Source organism: Sinocyclocheilus rhinocerous, unplaced genomic scaffold, assembly GCF_001515625.1.
Source record: "Sinocyclocheilus rhinocerous isolate Xijiao unplaced genomic scaffold, SAMN03320098_v1.1 scaffold1249, whole genome shotgun sequence".
Classification (NCBI taxonomy): Eukaryota; Metazoa; Chordata; class Actinopteri; order Cypriniformes; family Cyprinidae; genus Sinocyclocheilus; species Sinocyclocheilus rhinocerous.
Genome location: NW_015634049.1, coordinates 449 through 23,257, shown reverse-complemented (window position 1 = coordinate 23,257; position 22,809 = coordinate 449). Strand labels below are relative to the sequence as shown.

The window sequence follows — 22,809 nt, the reverse complement described above, 5'->3', positions numbered from 1 at the left end:
TTAATTAAGTTCATTAAGCGTGTGTGTGTGTGTGTGTGTGTATCTACGCATATTCCGCAACACTGTGGGAAAAGCAGCAGTCCAAGACAAGCTAAGAGAGGAAGCTGAATACTGCAGAAGTGTGAAGCTTAAAATAGGACTTGTAACAAAACCACAAACTCAAAAAAAGCTCAGTTATGTGAGAAAGACAGAATCTCTTAATTCAGAAAGTCTCAATTAAATGTGACCGAAAGGCTGAAATTGAGGTCTTAGATGTTTGCGCTCATACAAAGAGTGTTCTGGTGATTTACGTTCGGTTTAAGGTGAGAGAAACTGTAAAATGGTACTTTCAATGTGTGTGTGTGTGTGTGTGTGTGTGTGTGAGAGAGAGAGAGAGAGAGAGAGAGAGAGAGATTGAGAGAGACTGGGGGTCCTATTACTAAAACCCAAGACCTCCAACCCCTGATGACCCTTTCGCAGGGTGAAAGCGCAGCAGTCCGCTGTAATTATTGGAGGAATATTTGGTTTAAAAATATCACCCCACCCGGCACCCCTTTCCTGGGATGTCAATCGAGATTGAAAAAAATAAAAACGCCCTAGTTTAATTTAATCAACTGCTTTTACCTCAATAGCCAACATGGACTGGCTTATGTTACAATGAGAACATGTGTCATGTCATTAGAACCATGATATGGGCAGCTCGCTCAAACACACACACACTTTCCTCAGCCTGATTTCAGGTTCCTATTGACATATCCGAAATCGAATTAAAACAGATTGAGCATTGGTAGAAAATTACACCTCTGCTGATGCGCTTCCTAATAAAACAGCCACTGATATGGGTCACAGCACTGGAAAAGGCATTAATATAAAGCAGACAGCTGAGAAAAGCATGAGAATGGTCTATGAAAGATGAGCTTGTGCGCGTATTAATGCATTTCAGTTGTCAGAGGCATCAGGAAACCGTGACTGGGAAGTGTAAATGCATTGTGTGTGTTTGTGGGTTTATTTATGATCTCACAGGCATCAGAACAGCAGACGATCCTTGCATAGTCGGGTCAGGCAACGTGCCAGGCATGGAGGCCGGCAGTGGCTGTCGCTGTCTGTTCCTCAGGTGCAACAACGAGGAAAGGGAACCAGGCACTGGCCTAAGAAAGAAAAATGAAGGAAAAGTGAGATTAACTGGTTTCATCAGATGAAACTTCAGAAGAAAAATGACATGAAAAAACATCTGCCATTATAAGGAAATTGTACCATATAGAATTCAGTTCTCGTTTCGATTTGTCATAGTTCCTAAGAATTTTCAGTGCCTCATTTGGTCTTACTTAAAGGTACAGTTCATAGAAAAATTACAAATCTGTTAGCATTTACTCATCCTCATGTTGTAAGTATTTAGGAGTTATTTAGAAGAATGTCCAATGTCCATATCCTATATTTATTTATCTGATATTTTAAGACACATATTGACTTTAAAACATAGTTATGAGGGCCTGTAGGTTTTCAATATCCTCATGTCATTGACCCTAATAACAGAATTAAATTTTTTGGGTGAACTGTCCCTTTAAGATATAGTCAGGCATGCACAACAAGGCTTTCCCAGCAAGAGACATTGTGCTGGAAGCCCTCAATGGAGGTTTACTGGCTCTTGCCTTAAGGCTGATCAAACCCTGCATTCTTCAATGAAAGCATGGGTGTGGATGAATACAAAAAAAGATGCCGAGGTGAATTGGACATATTAGATTGTTACAAATCTCTCTCATAGTCTGCAATCTCATGAGAGAGTTTAATAGCATAATACAATCAACATCTATAAAACGTTCTCTCATACAGATAATGCACTAAACAGAGCCTCAGCTGTGGCTCGCAATATGTAGTTTCAACACACCAACCACACAACTTCCTCTCTGGGTTGGCACGAAGCAACTGACCGCACTGATATTTAGGCAGAATGTGTCTAATATAGCACTCACTAACTTCACCATTATACCACCTATAGACTTGGACCACCACACAGTGTGGAGAAACGCAGTTTGTCTGAATAACCTTTAGCCTCAAATGACAAGCATTATTTCAGTCTGATTGGAGAGCTGACGGACAGCTGAAAGGGAAAGGGAAGGGTCCCCACTTGAACAAATACCTGTATTTATCCGGCCTAAATAGCAGCATTTACACTGCATGATTACTGTGTACGCATACACACACACACACACATGCACATACGGTCATTAACACTCTGACATATTGTCATTTGTGTCTAACACTCCAATCCATCACATGCTTAACAACCTCACATCTCTGAAACACACACATATACACACCCTGTTGTGATTTGCCTCATTTTTTAATGGAATAGTTCACCCCTAAATAAAACTCACATTTTCTTTATCATGGGAGGAAAACTACTATTTTCCAAAGTAAAGGTGAAGCGGGCAGTCAAGCACCAAAATCTACAAAATAACAACAACAATAAACTACCATAAATATCTATTTCCTCATGTTTGTATTAAAAGTTGCCATCTGATTGCTTTGTGAGCAACAGACAAACTGAAACTATTTTCTAGAAATATTCCCCTCAGCTATCAAATCTCATTTGTGTTTGCATACATTCAAGTATGCAGTGTCAAGATGTCACAACAGGTTTCTCAAAAACAAATGTGTGGCTTCTTAATACTTGAAATAGTGCATACAAACTTCTTTTATTGGACTTTCTTGTCATATTTGGAGCTTGAAAGCCCCAAACTCATTCACTTTCAAATTCCTTTTTTTATTGTGTCACAAAAGGCAGTATGTGAAAATGGCATGAAGGTTTAGTTTAGTTTAGTTTCTTATATAGCACATTTCTACTGCCTTCGGAGCAGCCCAAAGTGCTGTACAATGGATTCAAGAAAACCAAACAAAGACAATAACAAACACAACATCTTAAAAAAGAAAACATTCATTACATCTCTCCTAAATCAGACTCAAACGCCATAATATAAAAGTGCTTCTTCAAAGCCGTTTTAAAGGCGAACACAGAGGGGGCATGGTGAATGTCTAGAGGTAGATTATTCCATAGCCGAGGACCGGCAATCGAAAAGGCCCGATCACCTTTTTCGCTTAAGTCGGGACCACAGTACCTGGAGCAATAGTTTATCAGCAGATCTCAAGTTCTTAACAGGTTTATGTAAAGTAACAAGGTCTGACAGATACGAAGGCGCGAGACCGTTTAAATTATTACTAGGGCCTTAAAATCAATCCAATATCTAACAGGTAACCATTGCAAGGATGCTAAAATTTTAGTTTTTCTATCCCTCTTTCTCCTACCAGTCAATAGCCTGGCAGCAGCATTTTGAACAAGCTGTAATCGATTTACCAATGACTGAGAAATTCCTAAATATACAACATTACAATAATCCAATCTAGATTATATAAAAGCATGGATGATTGTCTCCAACTTTCTACATGAGCTACATCGTAGCTATTAACCTTAAGTAGTAGAAACTAGTTTTCACCACAGTATTAACTTGTTTTACAAAACTCAGCTCTGAATAAAAAAATACACCCAGATTTTTTTGCGTATGGATGAACATTTCTATAAAGAGGCCCCAAATAACTAGAAATAAGGGGTGAAGAACCAAGAGGACCAAAAACAACCACATCTGTTTTGCTCTCATTTAAATTGAGAAAATTCTTAGCCATCCAGGATTTTACATCCTCGAGACACTTGACAATTGTAGCACAGGACTTATCAACTGGGTGTACTAGAGGTAGATTATTCCATAGCCGAGGACCGGCAATCGAAAAGGCCCGATCACCTTTTTCGCTTAAGTCGGGACCACAGTACCTGGAGCAATAGTTTATCAGCAGATCTCAAGTTCTTAACAGGTTTATGTAAAGTAACAAGGTCTGACAGATACGAAGGCGCGAGACCGTTTAAATTATTACTAGGGCCTTAAAATCAATCCAATATCTAACAGGTAACCATTGCAAGGATGCTAAAATTTTAGTTTTTCTATCCCTCTTTCTCCTACCAGTCAATAGCCTGGCAGCAGCATTTTGAACAAGCTGTAATCGATTTACCAATGACTGAGAAATTCCTAAATATACAACATTACAATAATCCAATCTAGATTATATAAAAGCATGGATGATTGTCTCCAAATTTCTACATGAGAGCATTGGTTTAATCGTAGCTATTAACCTTAAGTAGTAGAAACTAGTTTTCACCACAGTATTAACTTGTTTTACAAAACTCAGCTCTGAATAAAAAAATACACCCAGATTTTTTTGCGTATGGATGAACATTTCTATAAAGAGGCCCCAAATAACTAGAAATAAGGGGTGAAGAACCAAGAGGACCAAAAACAACCACATCTGTTTTGCTCTCATTTAAATTGAGAAAATTCTTAGCCATCCAGGATTTTACATCCTCGAGACACTTGACAATTGTAGCACAGGACTTATCAACTGGGTGTAATGGGACATACAATTGAGTATCGTCAGCGTAGCAGTGGTATGCAATCTCATATTTCCTAAAAATACTCCCCAAAGGTAACATATAGAGGGAAAACAGCATTGGACTTAATATGGACCCTTGTGGGAGCCCTGAAGGAGAAGAATAATTACCCATTGTAACAGATACAGATAAGGTGAGTATAAGTTGACAGAATATTAATTTTGCAGTGAACTATTCCTTCACTCTAAAATATTTACCAAAAAAAGGGGTAAGAGGCTAACAACATTAGCATTCTGCTAATAACAGAAAACCTGCTCTCAATAACCGCCACTAAATACCAAAACTGCATCCAAAATTGCATACTCTCTAAGTAGACTTTTGAATTTAAGTACTTACTTTGCGACTTTTAAAAAGTACATTCTACTTGGTTGCAGTATGAATGTAATCCGGACATACTATTCACCATGTTGTCATTTTATCATGTTGCATCTCTTCACTGCCATTCACAACTTTTCTCATGGTCTTATGAGTCCATTGGACGCACACTTTAAAATCTTGGCCAACTTAGTAGGTAATTCAGACACTTTTTGCATACTGTTTTATGGATAAACTTGGACATACTACTCTTTTCACATACTGTTTTTCTACTTTATATTAGGGAAGTACTGTATGCATAATCAGAGGCAGCCTGAGCTTGTCTCCTTTTGTTTTCTAGTGTAAAATAAATATAAGGGAATTTTTAGATGGTGAAAAAGGATTTACATTATTGTGGTGGTAAAAAGCCACAGCTCAGCTCTGAACCACCATTCAGCCAAAATAGTGTGAAGAATAAAATAGCCTTGGTCTGAAAGAAAAAGAGAGTGGGAAACAGAGAAACAGAGAGCGGGGCAACTCTCTACGGGCCAGTCCCGCTGCACATTAAAACTCAGCGAACAGGAAACGTTCCTAATTAAGTGCTCAACCTGGCCAACGGGAAGAAAGACGCTTTAGACGCTGTACAGGTTCCCTGTCAAACTCGCTCACCTACTACTCAGCAAGAGAGAGAAATAAAAAGTGTGTGTCAACAGAGAATAAAGCCTGTTATGAAAGGGCAAAATATCATAAGACAAAAACTTTCCATACTCCCAGAATTACTGCACATGTGGGTGTACGTCAAGTGCATGACTGTCTGTGTGTGTTAGTGTGTGTATGGTGAATTGTATATTTTGTATTAATGACAGGCTGTCATTTCAGAGGGGATAATAAGACCCCCGGAGGGTGAGGGGTGGGCATGCGTACACAGTCAAAAACACACACACACACACACTCTCTCACACAGTGCAATCCTGACCCTCTCCTCTCACATTACACACACTGTCTCCCTGTTCTAACATGACATCACTCCTCCCTTTCTATTCCTCGCTGTCTTTTCTCTTTTTCTCTCTCGATTTCAGCAAGATCCACCACTATCATTCTCTCTCTGAGTTAACAGACACCAAACCCAACATCACTGACCTTCCTAGAGAGCCTCGAGTCTTAGAGAGATTAAGATGTCACTCTATACTCTCCTTGCATATAGGGCTATTGCATCACAGGGTAATCTACAGTCTCATGGTGACTTACTCAAGTATTTACAAACAATACATAATGCATTCTAATAGAGAATATAGGGGCCCTACTCATGAAACACAAGCAGAATTTCTGCATAAATCATTGTGAAATGACTGTTATGTAAATTGCCACATACAGTTCAATGCAACCATTTATGCAAGAATGGTTTGGAGAATGATTTACTCAGAAATTCACTCAGTTTAATGAATGGCCCTTAAAGAGAATTCTAGGAGATTATAAATTGATAATAAAATCTAAAATAAAAATTCTTGAAGAACCGAAGAAGACGTTCTAGAAGTTTCTACCTTTTAGGTAGTAACATATTCACTGCATTCTAGAACAGAATCTAAAGGAAAATACTGAATAATTTTAGAAGATTGAGAAGCATTCTAGAAATGTAAAAAAGTTGTAGTTAGTGACATATTATACACATTATAGAGCATAATAGGGAATAATTCTAGTAGGTTTTACACAGACACATTCTAGAACAGAATCTAAAAGAAAATATTGAAGAATTTGAGAAGATTTAGGGCCATATTTACTAAACAAGGCAAATTAGCATAAGACTGCAATCCCATAAAAGCATGGAGGTGAGTGGAAAGTTCTGTGGGTGATCTACTGACAATGCGCAAATTAAGAACACAGACACAGCCAGATTATTTCTATAATTACCAACGCAATCTACCAAGAGGAGCACAAATGAGCAACACTCGCAGACATGTAAGCACAAAATGGACATGCTTTTTGGGCATTAAATAATGGCGTAAATACCAGTAAGTTGACTTAATGCATTACAAGCTGTTAGTAAATCTCCCTTTTAGAAGCACAGTAGAAATGTAAAACATTTTAGAGCCATATTTACTGCATTCTAGAATATACATTTCATAGAATTCGAAAATGCTTTACATAGACACATAATCAACAAATTCTAGAGCAATCTAAAAGAAACTTCTTAACAATAGTTTCTGATAGTGACATTTCAGTCTTTTAGATTTTAGAAAATCTAAAGAAAATCTAAGGAAAACTCTAGATTGAATTTTAGTATCCTTGAAGTTTGTGGATTTTAGATAATGACATTCAAAGCATTCTAGAATGCCATTCAAAAGACAACGTTCTAAAACTATAAATTCTAAAAGATTCTGAATAGTGATATTCAATACTATTCTATGTACATGTAATAAAGCAAAAATATTGAACATTTCTAGAAGATTCTCGATTCTGGAAAATGATATTCAATGAATTCTTGAATACAATCTATTTTTGAAAATCTTCGATTCTACACATAATCAAGCCTTTACATAAGCAATACATGTTTCATTCATCCTTTGTAGGGCAGCCCTAAACATAATATTTCATCATGAGTATAGGCATAATCATATTCAATTCTAGAATACAATCCAAAAAGACAACCCTTAACAAAAATCGTAAAAATTCTGGACAGTGATATTCAATGCATTCTATACATAATCGAGAGGGGAAAAAATTAATTCTAGAAAAATCTTTATTCTGTTTATTGATATACATTCTCCATTCTGGAATGTGACTTAGAATGCATTCTTGAACACAATCTAGAAGGGAATTCCAAGAATTTTAGAAAATGTTATTTTCGGATTCTACACATAATTCAAGCCTTTCCATTAGCAATACATGTTGCATGCAGCCTTTGTCCAGCTGTCCTAAACACAGTATAAACATAATATTTTATAATCGTAGTAAGAGACATTATAAAGTTGTTTAAATGATGCTATAAGCACATACATTCATCTCTACATGCCCAACTGAAGTGACTTCAGTGTAAGAGGCCTGACTACCACTTCAGTGAGAGAGAGAGACGAGAGCCAGAATGAAAGCGAGAGAGAGAGCCAGGCACAGTCAGCCCACTGACTCATATCCTTCCATTCTGACTCCACTCCAGCAATGATGTAATGCTCTTGGCTTCTTGCCCCCCCCCACATCTATCTCTCTTTTTAAGTCTACACTGAATACCATGTTCTCTCTTTTTCTCTCTCTCTCTTACTCCACACCATTGCACCACACTAACTTGAGCAGACACTGTAGCAGCGATGGTGCAAAAACGTTTCTCTTTTTTTTTTTTTACATTCGCTGTGTGAATGTAACCAAAACAGCCCAGGGCATGGTTCCAGCCGCTGGGAGACGGTGGTGCGGTCTCCATGGCAATGGGCCTAAACAGCGGGAGAAACAGAGAGAGGCCAAACAGCTTGCAGCTGCCTGGCGCTCCGAGTAAACACAGCACAGGACCTGCCCCTGATTTACCACTTTAATCACACTCAGAGAGGGAGAGCGAGAGAGCGGGCTTGCCACGGGCCCAAGGACTGCAGAGTGGGTAGAATCAGATGAATCTGATCAAATAAATCAAGCTGAGAAGGGCCGTGAGGGAGCCTGTATCTCATTAAAGACCGTTGGGGATGGGGCGATGAAAAAGCACCGTTCGGAGGAGGGACTTCGTTGACAGGCGGCGGTGACATAGACTTAAGGCCCATGTAAAGTCGAGGCCTGTCAATGAGAACAACAGCGAGAGACTTATCCTGGAATACCTCAGGGCAAGCAAGCATGGCACAGCTCACCACAAAGCCCCAATTATGCACGGATACATCTCTCATCACTGCCGGCTGAGAGAGAAAGAGTGTGTGAGGAAGAAAGAGAGAGAGAGACACAGACAAACAGAGTGAGTGGTTTGGCTCACCGCCCGCCAGTTGTTTCTTCCCCTGACTGAAACTATGCTGAGAAGCTGTCCAGCATGACTGACTGAGGGAGGTTTCAGGCTCCGCCCCCACCTGTCTGTCAAATTCATCACACTGAGAGCAGCATGGCTAATCGATAATGCTTTTAGCCATGGAAATGCAAAAGACATGTAATAGCATTTTAAACAATTCATTGTGACAAGACAGTCTGCCTTGTGTGGATAAAACTCCAACATTCAAGTCAGAAAATCCTCTTTGTTGCTGTAACATTTCCAGAGTGTATTAGGGGAAAGTGTTTAATTCCACTCCCACCAAGGATGATAACTATAATAACCATAAAGTTTTAATAATCATTCCAATTCTATGAGAAGTCCACAGTCTCCACACCACAACTGTAATGATCAAAACACACAGGAACAATGTATTTGGAATCACTTTCAGAAGTATTTTATACAACTGACGAACAATAAAAACATAAAAACACAGCCAATAAATCTATTTGACTTTAAAGAGCTCAAGCATTTAAAGCAGCAGATGATATAAAATGCAGCACAAGTTTATAATGAACAGAACATTATAATGCATTGGAGTGGACGGTAATATAGTTGTCTTTATAGTTAATAGTTTTTGGTGTGAACAGGCCTTAAAGTCGACATAAAATTAGAATAGACACTATTTATTTTCTCTATAAAAGATTTTTTTGACTTAAGCCCCTGATATACTTCAAGCAAAACCGAAGAACAAATGGGTGTGATGTCATTTTGAACAAAATCTGGCCAAAGTTTGGTTGGAGTTTGTTTCAATGGTTTGAAACAGATCGCCAGGACAAACTTTCCAGAAAACCTTCCGCACCCAGAGAGTTTGCAAACACAATCTTCAAACCTCTTTTTATCCCTGAGTGAAGAACAAAAAAGAACTTTGCCGTGTATATATTGGGGCATTTATTGTAAATGAATCAGATGTACTGTATAATTCCAAAGAATGACACCACAAGAGACAACGTAACAAGATCCCACCAATTCCCAATGGATAAAATCCTTAAATCTGTTTTCTCTGAATATCTTGTTTAATTTGGAAAAATGTCACATTATGGATATAAAACAGGTTACAAATGCTGTTTTGTGTTAACTACAAAGACTGTGAAACCAAACAATCTGCAATTTCTACCTTGAACTCCTTCACATTGTTAAAATAAATCATACCATGAAAACATACTGTCTTTTTGGACATTTGCATTATGGTAATACCACAGTATTCTTAAAAGTACAATGTAAGAGTATAGTAAATCAATATGATAATTTTACAATGCTATGATATACACCAAAAGCACCATCTCATTCCATCATGATCCATGGAACCACCACAGTTTGTTTTCTAAGGACATACAGACAGAGAGCTCGGATATTATACTGTTTTGTATTTCTCAAATTTTATTGCAAATTACAAATTACACTACAAATTTAGACAAGTTGGTCATTGATCATGGTCATTGTCATAAATATACTTTTTTTAAGACCTAAAAATAGTTCAGGATCATAAATACTAAATTATTTAAATTTATTAATAACATTTCTTTTAACATTTTTTTACAAGTCCTAAAACGTTGTTTATTTCCTAATTTAAATTAGATTTTGAATCACAAATGTTCAATGTGATCTCAGACTTATGGACCCCACAATACACCTGTCTCTCTTATTTTTATCCATATAAAAGACTTTATTTAAGACTTTATTTTATCACTTTGTTTTTCTTGTCTATCCAGCACCCTATAGATCCTTTCCTCTTTCCCTTCTCCATCCTTTCATATTCTTAATCTAGGATCCCTGTCTTCAATCTACCCCTGATCCCTCTCTCCCTCTGTCCAGCAGTTCCTGTCTTCCTGCTGTCTGCTCCGGGGGTCTCTCTCTCTCTCTCTCTCTCTCTCTTTCTCTCTCTCTCTCTCTCTTTCTCTCTGTCTTTGCAGGAGTATGTGTGTTTCTGCATGTGTCTGTGTGGTGGACGGGGATGACACAGTGGTGCTGGAATGAGAGGAGCAGGGCCTGGGCGTTCCTCTCCAAACGCACTATTAAACCCTACGCTGTACACAATGAGCTCACTCTAATTCAGCTCAGATGTACATCCTGCCCGCCTGTCTTCTCTCTCTTTCTGTTTCCCTCTGTCCTCTGAAATTCTTTCTCTTTCAGACATGCACAAGACATACACACTCGCTGCATATCCAGAAGATGCCACCCTAAACGGAAAGATCTTCTCAGGGTGGATGACCACAAGTTTTGGCTTTCTCTGCATGGTGTAATTAGCTAAAACATCAACCACAGTTTAGTTTTTCCATCAGAGGGGGTCACAAAGTTTACATCCCAGCAATGAGGCTCTGCATTTCTGATCAATGTGATTGAAAGCAGTCTACGAAGTAATCGATGATGTCTGTGTTTTGGCCCACAAGAGGAGCCGGGGGGGGGGTATGGGAGGGCTCTCCTATGCAGCCTCGTACAAAAACAACACTGCACGCTGCCTCGGCTAGGGTGAATCAGAGTCCCAAAGAGCAAGTATCAAGTTTTGACAGGTTAGAGGCATAAAACTGTGCAGTACGTGAGCATTTCGATTCTACAATGTCCTAAGAGAACGATAATTGAGTTTTCTTTCTTGCCTTTTATAAGAGAAAGACAAAGGTTATCATGAGATCAGGTTTCAAATCAGACATACAGTCATATTGTGAGATATAAAGTATCACTGTGAGATAAGGTTGCAATTATGAGAAATAAATGTCCCAATTATAGGAAATGAAGTCACACTGGGAGATAAATTCACACAAGAAATAAATTCACAATTGCAAAGTATAGACATATGCAAAGTATAAAGTAATTTTTTTTATATCAAATTGTGAGACGTAGTCACAATTATGAGGCAACTGTGAGATTAAATTTAAAATCAGACATAGAGTCATATTCTGAGATATAAAATCTGACTGTAAGATATAAAGTCAAAATTACAAGAAATAAATTCACAATTTCAAAGTATAAAAAGTCACATGCAAAGCAATATATTTTTACACAGTACAAAGAAATATATTTGTATATTTATTTTAGATTCATATAAAATTGTAAGATATAGTCACATTTACAAGTTAATTATGAGAAAGTTTAAGATCAGACATACAGACACATTGTGACATACAATGCCTATAAGGTTGCAACTGTGAAAAATTACAGGAAATTAAAAAAATAATAATAATAATAATACATTTAAATATATAAAGTCACATTGTGAAATAGATAATCACTATTACAAGAAATAAATTCACAATTGAGACGTATCATTTCACAATCGCAAAAGTTAATGTTGCATGCAAAGTACAAAGTGAGATATTAGTTATGATTAATATTAAATTGTGAGCTATAGATACAATTCAAAAACTACAGTAAAAAAACTACAGTCAAATTGTGAGATATAAAGTCGCAATACAAGAAAAAAAGTCACAATTAGCATATCAAATGAGTAGGATGTCAGAATACTTACAGTATTCATCTATAAGCAAACAATAGTTTGATGACACACTGAATCTGTTCCGTGTGAAGTGGGTCAAAGGGCAATGCTAACATGGCAGGTGAAGCATGTTCGTGGATGTATTTGTACTACATGCCTGTATACCAACAGAATGTAATTCAATGGTCGAGAAGTAAGCTCCTCATCGAACTCAGAAAGTACTCTGAATGGAATTCAGACACAGCCTCTCTATAACGGTTGCAGCAGGTTAACATCACTGAGTCACAGCATCTCATGCTGTTGTGTTTCAGTGCACAGCTTCCTTTCCAACCACCGAAAAACCTCACAATCTTCCTGTTATTTATGGGTGTGAAAACCGGCTTATGTTTAGAGGTGTGAAAACACACAGGCAGGCAAATTGCACGCACTGCAGAAAAGTGAGCGGCTCAGGTTTGCTTCAACTTTCAAATGGCATCAAATTTGCAGTGGAGCTACAAGAACTTCCTGCAGGCACACTGAGGTTTTCACAATTCTTTTAATAGTGCAATGCATAAAATAAGCCAGCATTATTCGTTTTACAAATGGCAATACATTATGACATTTCATATTTAATATATTTTAATTTTAATTATTATTATTAACTATTATATATATTCGTATACACACACAAAATTAATTGCTTTATCTTGATCATGCATGAGAGGAACTAACGTTTTGAAGCTAGGAAACTCTGATGGAGGAAAATAAAATTCATAGGCTCTTCCTTATGTCAGCATGGGGATTTTTTGTCTGATTCTTTAGTAATAGAAAAGGAAGTGTGCTATACAAAGCAGTTATTTATTTTTGTTTTATGAAGTTAATTAGAATGCTAACTGTTAGCATGCATTTTGCCCTGAAGTTTTGCTGAGTGTTAATTTATTTTTATATAGACTGCAAAAACAAAAGAGTTCTTTTGATTTATGAAGATAAGTCTTAATTAGCTTAATTAGCTAACTGTTAGCATGCTTCTTTTGCAGTGCTTAATTCTGAGTGTTGAGAATTTATATTAATATTGACTGCACTGGTTTCACTGGATGTTCCACAGGAAATGTTCCACAGGAACTTACACTGAGTTGTTCCTGATAATCAATGTATATGGCACAAACAAAAGTTTGTCTTGCCATCCATCTTGTATCTATTATATTGTCTGTCGCAAGAGCGTTTCAACTAAAACTGTCTGAGTCAATCACCACAGCTCCAGAAGAAAAGACCTATTGTTGCTGAACTTGTCCTCCCATATCAGTGTCTCCTTCAGTACGTCCATCATTAGACATAGCTTTTACCAGTAATGTTCACCAACTACTGGACTTTCTTATCACTCAGTCAAAGAGGTTGAGCCCCCCTCACAATGTTTTATCTCAAGCCGACTGACTATGTCTACCATATTTAACACTGACATGACTCAGGAACAGATGTTAGTAATTCACATGCAGCGAGCATTCAAATCATTTGGACCCTCTGAATAGCCATGACATTCAGATTCCCTGTGCTCCGTCTTTCCATTTTTCCTTTTTTTTTTCTGTTAGTCCAGAAGGGTTTTTAAACAGTTTTTTGTCAAAATGCCTCTCTGATGGTCTCCAAATCACCTCCTACCTCTCTGAGGGACTGTATTCCCTCCTGAAAAGACCAGGTTCATGCTGGTTAGTGCTGGTTTATGTGAACCGCCATACTGTAGCCATGCAAAATTCAATGACAGTCAATGGGGTCCAAAACTACAGCTGGAGCATTCTTCAAAATATCTTTGTGTTCTGCAGAAGAAAGTAAATCATAGAGGTTTGGAAGATATGAGGGTGATTATAAGATCCCTACGGTATATTAGCAATCTGTGCAAGGGACTAGCATCCAAAACACAACATATGACAGCGTTTTTAGCAGGGCTAGTGTGAATAAAGGGGAAAAAGCAGAGAAACGCTTGGAGAATCAAAAGTTGGGGGTTGAGGGTCCTTGGGTTTCACAGCTGTGGGCCCCCCACCTGAGCCCTGTTAAGCAGGCAGACTTGAGGAAAGCCAATCTTAATTGATTCCAAGCCTCCAAATCTCTTCAGTAAACATGGCGAAGCAATGAAAATGACTTGTTATCCTAATTCAATGGACGCTGTACAACTCTGTCAGTCTTCACATCCAAAAAAAAAAACTCAGAAAGCAGATGGACCCTGGATTAAGCTTACTGCAGTCATTCACAATCACTGTACAGTTAATTACATTTGTAGAGAGAGGGGTTTTATTTTATTTTATTTCATTACACTGTGGCTACCTGTTGTAAGTGTGTTTGTAAATATTGCTCATTCTATTTCTGATCATTTAACCAGATTTCTCTCAAAAACAGGAGCAATACATTCTTAGAAAGCAGACGAGTGAGTACTCACCACATAAATCCCCCAACAATGAAACACACAGTAGGTGAGTGGATTGTGTACTAAATGAATGAACAATACAATAGCCCCTAAATAGTGAATCTTCTTAGATGGAACAGTGTCATATATATATATATATATATATATACTGTATATATATATATAGCTGATGTCAGTTCGCAATAGAAAATAGTAACATTCCGGCTACTCTGATGTAAGATACACCACGTTACTTCCATCCGATACACCACGTTAGTATGCCAAATTTATGATTCACCCCCCTTTTCTAGGAATAATGTAATATTTAGACATTAACATTTCACAACAGCAAAGTATTTCTAAATCATGCACATCAATACTGCATTATTCAGGATTTTTAGTTAAAGGGGTCATATGATGTTGCTAAAAAGAACATTATTTTGTGTATTTGGTGTAATGAAATGTGTTTATGCCGTTTAAGGTTAAAAAAACACATTATTTTCCACATACTGTACATTATTGTTTCTCCTCTATGCCCCGCCTTTCTGAAACGTGTCGATTTTTACAAAGCTCATCGGTCTGAAAAGCGAGGTGTGCTGTGATTGGCCAGCTATCCAGTGCGTTGTGATTGGCCGAATACCTCAAGCGTGTGACGGAAATGTTACGTCCCTTACCATATTGTGATGATGCCCTGTCAGGCCGGAGCGACGAGACAAAAACATTAAAACCCATTATAAATGAGGCATTTGTTGCATCCAGTGGGGACATAATTACGGATTATAATAACTTTACTGTCTTTACTATACTGTCTTTTTACGCGTTGCATTGCATCGCGCGGCATAAACATAAAACCATGTCTACATTTGGAGCCGTTTTAGGTAGGCGTGGTTGACTCTTAACTTTTATAAAGAATATCTCTTTGGATTTGAGACTTTAGTTTTTGCAACTTTACAGATCTTCTTTATGCACCAAGAGCTTGTAACACTCCAAATAGAAAGGAAAAATTGAAATCGCATCATATGACCCCTTTAAATCATGGTATGAATCTTCGGTTCAGAGCAGCAGGAAGAGAAGATTTAACGGCCGAGGACAGAGGCACTAACTGGCCTCGATGGCTTCCTGCGGGAAGTGGAGTTTCTGTGTTAAGGGGATTGAAAGCCTTTTTTTTCCCGCTGAGGTGGACATTTCCAAACACACTGATACACACTTCCATAGGCTGACCCCTGACCTCCACAGTGCCCATAACAAAACAACCACCCTCACACTTGTGGAGTCCTAGAGAGTTGCAGTTTTCAATAGACATAAACAATGATTAAAACCAACCAGAAAGATTTACAGAAAAATCATATTTCAGAACATTAATGCAAACTGTGCTTGGGTGAATCTCCATATTCATGTCATACAACACAACTAAAAGGGAAAAAATAACATGGTCATTCAAACTGTCATTACTGTAATCCATTATGTACTTTATTACAGTTATTAAAGTTCTTCCCCAAAGCAGTACAACAAATACTACCCGGGGTTATTATTGTTAACTAAAACTAAAAAACATTTTTGTTACTTGAAATAAAACAAACTTTCATTGAAATAAAATAAAATAAAATAAAATATGAAAAAAACTTTTTATTTCAGCTAGTTGCCAAGGCAACATTTCTAATTTTTTTAGTTCACTAAAGTTTCTAAAATAAATAAGAATTTAAAAGTATTAAAATATCTCAAATAAATAAATTAACTAAAACTAATTAATTAAATTTACTACAAATAAAAACTTAAATATATAAATATTAAAAACTAATAAAAATTGACAAAAAACACACAACCAACATTACTAAACCATTAAATAAAATGAAAATGAAAACAGAAAATATAAAAAATAAAATCTAATTCAAAATCTCAACAAAAACTTACTACTAAAATAACACTGATATCACAATAATAAATATTTACTAATTTAAATAAACTTTTAGATGTTTTGCATTAGAGTAAAGAGACAAAACAAGAAAACAAAACAAAACCTAAAAATATATATTTTTATATATAATACAATTTTGTATAAATATATTTTTGTATAACTTTTGTTTGATTTTGGTCTGAAATGTGACCCATTCAAGTTCTTGACAGGTTTCATGATATTGACCAATTACTGTAAGACTAACACAGCTTCTCTCAATAAAATATACAATTTCCAAAAAAGCCCGAGGACTTTATAATATCTGAGCTGCATGAGTGTCCATCCATAATGAGTGCTATAAACTGTTTCTTTACAGCTTTAGCACATGCACACCCATGTTCCAACACAAAAACAGCATGGGCATTGCATATGCTCTGCATGAATTGATATTCACCTCCCATTCATAGCAGTGTTCAGCATTACTGCCCATGACCCTGCAGAAACCCTTCTAACAAAGTGCTCATAAGTATATTGTGCAGATGGTATGCAAACGAGAAACTCAGTTGGTTTGGCCATAAAAATCAGTGCATCTTTCAAAACTTCTTTACAGATTTACTGTACATCCTTTTGATTATTTAACAGTCTTTGAGTGACTACCAAGGACTAGAAAAGTTAATGCAGCAAAGAAAGGAGAACTAACCAGTCTCTCTCTGTCTCCTATCCTCTCTCTTTCTTCGACTGTAATTCCATCTCTTTCCCAGAACAAATGCACTGTCAGACCGTCAGTCAACTTGATTGACAGGCCTTCCATCCAATATTCACAAGTTGTCCAATCTGGGCACCTACGCCCTATCCTGTCTTACCATTGGCACAGGGATATGCAGTATTTCTTCAAACGCCTCACAAAAATCATCAAACACATACACAAGCATTAAGGGGGGAAGTCGTGGCCTAATGGTTAGAGAGTCAGACTCGTAACCCAAAGGTTGCTGGTTCGAGTCTCGTACCGGCAGGGATTGTAGGTGGGGGGAGTGAATGTACAGCGCTCTCTCCCACCTTCAATACGGTGAGGTGCCCTTGAGCAAGGCACCGAACCCCCAACTGCTCCCCAGACGCCGCAGCAAAAAATGGCTGCCCACTGCTCCGGGTGTGTGTTCACGGTGTGTGTGTGTTCACTGCTGTGTGTGTGCACTTTGGATGGGATAAATGCAGAGCACTAATTCCGAGTATGGGTCACCATACTTGGCCACATGTCACTTCACTTCACTTTAAATAAAGTGTGTGTTATTGATTGTCGACTGCTTTCAGATATAAGCTCCTCCATACATTAAGCAACTGATACCCATATATCAACTTGCTACATGACAGTTTCATCATGAAACATCTTGTTATACATAACAAATCTGTGATTTTGGTGTCAGCTGTAGACCTGACCCTCTAATTTTCATCCTAAACCTCCACTACTGCTGAAAATGATACCGTCCTCTCTCTACGGCCCATCATGTGTTTGAAAGTGGGTTTCATGTGGTGATTATACTGCAGACAGGGTGCATTCTGATGCAACAAAGAGACAGAGAGAGACAGACAAAAAGAAAGAGGGAATAAGACTGTTGGAGAAAAAAGAAAGACAGGTCAGCAGTGGGATGTGTTTGCGCAAGAGGGGCGTCATCCCAAAAAGCTGATATCCCCACCAGAGCTGCACCACTGATGTCATCACTGTGGGACACACCCAAGCTGGCTGCACGACACAGAGAACTTTAAGAGTCACTGCAGGGACAACTGGAAAGATTCACAAACACACACACTCCAAAAGCACGGAACAGCCACAGAGTGTTACAGTCTTCCCAGGAATGTGAGAATGTGCCCTTTCAAGGACACTTTGCTCATTTGTAAGAATTGTTTTAGCATTAAATATTGATTTGCTGATCAAATGGCGAATCTTTCATTTCAATGAACGTTTTTTTAAGAGGCATTTCTATCATGTAGTCAGCAATGTGCTTTTTTATTGGGTAAAAGTGTGTGAGAGTGTCGGTGTGTGTGTGTATGAAACTTTGAATGTGTGAAATGCAAAACCTCACCAAAGGCATAACTTCACTTTGACCCCCATCTAGACTCGGAGTCTAACCTTGTTTCGAAAAATCTGGTTTGGAATATTAGGGTGTGTACAAGATGACAGAATTTTCCATTTTGGATGAACTATCCTTTTTGGATGTATACTCAAGAACGTGGGATCAGTTATGTCCCTTCACATACACAACATGAAAGGAACAGTTCACCAAAAAAATTACAGTTTGCTGAAAATTGACCATCCAATTGACCATTCTTCATCGAAACATGATCGCCATCATCGTGATGCTGATAATAACATCACAATAATCCACAAGTAATAGACAAGCATGTTTGTAATAAACACGAATGATTAGGCCTTTTTAACTTCAAACTGTTGCTTCCAGCTAAAATATGAGTTCTCTATCCATAATATTGCTTTCTCTATTGAAATAGCTGAGTAACCCGAATCAGGAGAGAAATATGCACAGATCAAGTAGTTTACTAGTTAAAACCGTCCAAAATGGTTCTAAACAAATATCTCGGTGAATTCTGATGTGAGAGGACAACAGATGAAGGACTTTTTCACTGGAGAAAGTGTTATTGTGGATCATGGACTTAAAACATCTTTTATGGATTTTCATTTCAAGCACCTATTACACTTCACAAGATGTTAATTGATGGACTGGAGTCATGTGGATTGCTTGTGATGTTTTTATCAGCTGTTTGGACTCTCATTCTGACGGCACCCATTCACTGCAGAGGATCCATTGGTGAGTAAGTGATGTAATGCCTAATTTCTCCAAATCTGTTCTGATGAAGAAACTCATCTACATCTTGGATGGCCGAGGGTGAGTACATTTTCAGCAGATTTTCATTTTTGGGTGAACTGTTCCTTTAAGATACTTCAATAAAACCTCCAATCTGAAACCAAGAATCCAGCTGTTGTTCACTGCTGTCCACATGACAGGACAAACAAACTCTAACTTAGACTCAAACACAGTCTTTTGAAGAACATAATTACTACTTCTCCACCTTGCGCAAGTCGGCTGCTGTATTCTGATAGGAGAAACGGCATGGACCTTGGACTAATATCAAACACTAGCCTATTGAACACATCTATTGAACGTTGTACCAATGACATACAACTAACGATAATTCAGCCCTGCAACTGCAGTGATGAGAGGCACGACTTACCCAATCTGTCTGTTGGTGGAAGGGGCTTGAGTGATGACAGAACTGGACTGGGGCGAGGGCAGTGCCTGCTGGATCACTATGCTGTTGTTGTGGTTGGCCATTCTTGAGTGGGTCTGCTGGTGCTGGTTAGGGCCCCCCTGCCCACGAAGAGAGATATTCTGTTCAGAAACAGACAGAAGGGTGAGGACATGTCATGTACACAGGGGTAAAATATAAACTGTTAATCTACTCTAACATAACTACACTAGAAAAGAAAACTCCCTACAAGTCAACCCTAAACTACAGTACTTGGTGCAGAAATATTGGCAAAATTTGGCAAAATTTCGTGGGCAAAAAAGATCCATTGTCTTTTATTAGTAATATAAGGATGTATGAAGGCCAAACAGAAGTTACTTTCAAACCAAGCAGCTTTTCATACCTGGGTGGCGGAACAGAATTTGAGTCCTATTGAAATGACAGGATTTTGCATCGCACCTTAAGAGTGTAGAGCTAAAACTAGAAAAGAATGCATGAAGCACTCACTTTTATATAGCAGTCTCTTTGGTTTAGGCCACTTTGGCACACACCACACTTTATGGGATGTGTGAAAAAGGAGGTTTGTTGGTCAAAAATGCACTCTGTTACTTGTTTAGGTGTGACACCACTGTGAATCCAAGCTTATGCATGCACTTCCTGTAGCAAATAGAGTATGTTTAAGTGAGAAATAAAGAAGGGGGATTTCTATTGAGGGCCACACCTTGAAGGCACAATTTTAAGTTCCAGCTGCACCTGTTATGGTTTAGAAGATAAACAAGTGGACAGAAATGTACTGATTTTCTTCAGTAGTTTTCCTAATTTGCATCAGCTAACCAAGTACTTTGTTAAAGAGGAGAGATTCGCCAAGAATAAATTGTGATTCTGACAGTGCCGTTTATTTGCACTGTCTATGTAGCTTTAGTGTGCACTAAAGGATTTGGTTACACTTTATTTCGATAGTCCACTTTAGACATTCTACTAACTATAAGTAACTTTGTAACTACATGTCAACTAATTCTCATTAATTTGCAACTACATGTCTACTAACTCTCAGAGTAGACTGTTAGGGTAGGTTTAGGGTTAGTAGAATAAGTTGACAAAGAAAGTGTTAGAAGATATTAAGCAGACAGTCTACTAATACTCTACTAACTGCTAGTTGACATGTAGTTGCAAAGTTACTTGCTGTTAATAGAATGTCTAAAGTGGACTATCGAAATAAAGTGTTACCAAGGATTTTCATACAATCAGGTTATGGCACGGATGCACCCACAAAATCTGTGCTGCTGAACACAATTTACACGGTTGGTGGATAATATACAGCAGACTACTGCAATCTGATGTACTTTACTGAGATGAATTATAATGCTTTTCTTAATCATTTGATCATCATTACACAAATAACTGCAGCCATGATCAATAAAAAATCTGCAATTTTGTTTACCTCTTTCTGGCTTTTCGGTAATTGCTGCTTACTGCTTGTCTGATGACCTTAAATAGAGTTTTGTGAATACGACACAATCTATAAAGAGCCACATTTACAAAGAAAGGGGCATGTCTGCGCTAAACATAATGACAATGACTCATTATGACATTTAGCATCATGGTTAAATTGAACTATGAGTAGATTTTGTGTTAAATTCTAACATGCTATTTGGCCCTTTAGACACACAGTATCTAACTACCCTAAAAAACACATCCTTTAAACACATGAGATACGGCCTCCACATTTGATTTCAGTACACTTAAGATAAGCGCAGCAGAATTCTCTGCAAAGGCTCTGGGTGATATTTCCCTCTCACCTGTCATCGCCTGAGCTCAGCAAAGTCCTGCTACAACCTGCTGCTTGCTGACTTGGCATGGTGTACTAACCCTAAACCTCAAGTGTAAACTCCCCAGATTAACAGACATCGTCAGTTTATCTACAGCACCACTATCAGTCAGACAGTAAGGTGGTGGTCACTGAGCCCAGTCATCTTGTGACACAGTTTAGGTGCAAGTGGTAAAACAGTCATTAATTTAGGATTGAAGGTGTCTGTGTGCGTCATTGTCAGACCTTGATGATATATGATAAAAATACCCGCAAGAGTTTGGTTATCACCATGGCTTTACAATTATCATCCCAGTTATCACTTTGAAATATGGCTTTGAAAAACATGAGAATGTTTCTATCAACGTCCTAGGAAGTCTATTACGTTAGAATCTGTTACACATAATACATGTGTAACAGATTCTAACGTAATAGACTTCCTACTTGCCAAACTTGCCATGATTGGCTTGCTGTAGATTAAAAGGATTGTCAAAGTCTCATTAACATAGTCTCATAACATTAACATTAGTCTCATAACATAGCACATGAATTGCATTCTCAGTATTGTGGCGTTGTATTATTGTAGATATTCCCTGCATCATGACCAACTAAGGACCAGCTTAAACCAGGTCTAACCAGCTGCCATGCTTCAAAACATACCTAACCAGTAGGGCTGGGTAAAAAATATTGATATCTCGATATTAATCGATTCTCATTTTTACGGAACAATATCAATTAAATCCCAAGAATCGATTAGTCTAGCCTGTTTTCAGTTAATTGACAGAACATTGAAGGGTACTTCCCATCCAATAAATCGCAATAAGCATTGTACTTTGGTATATGAAACAAAGTCTCAGATTTCAAATTCTGTCCATTGTATTGCAGTATTTAAACAATAAATGCCGTTTTGGCACTGTTTAATGTGGAGTGACAGATCGCTGTAGCGCCTCAGTTCAACAAACGCGGCAGCGCATAGCGCACGTGAACTGATCATCTCCTCCACTTTAATACCAGTTTCAGCACAAAATAAACATGACTAAACATCCGAAGGTAAGTTAAAAGAAAGAGTACAACTTTACAATCCATATCGTGTCTCATGTAATCGCTCAATCTGTGTTTCAGCCGCACAAAGACGTCAATATAATGGCTTCTAAACAATATGTCACGTAACGTCACATTTACCTCAGAAAAAAACATATTCGGTGACCATAAACTCATTAGTCAGATAGAAAAATAAACTGTAGAGAGGGGCATTTAGCTTAATATATGCACCATATAACATATTCATTATAA

At 37.8% G+C, this 22,809-nt stretch overlaps 1 protein-coding gene across 1 annotated transcript in view; it reads right to left on the bottom strand.

Moving 5' to 3' along the window:
- The window catches only part of LOC107745374 (cyclic AMP-responsive element-binding protein 5-like), a 55,569-nt gene extending 35,541 nt beyond the window's left edge, over positions 1-20,028 (bottom strand). The window contains exons 1-2 of the mRNA XM_016559243.1: positions 19,695-20,028; positions 1,001-1,127 (exon numbers count right to left, since the gene is read on the bottom strand). Coding sequence (XP_016414729.1) covers positions 1,001-1,127; positions 19,695-19,795 — 228 coding nt within the window. The 5' untranslated portion in view covers positions 19,796-20,028. The remainder of the gene's footprint in view (positions 1-1,000; positions 1,128-19,694) is intronic.
- Between the last annotated feature and the right edge of the window lie 2,781 nt (positions 20,029-22,809).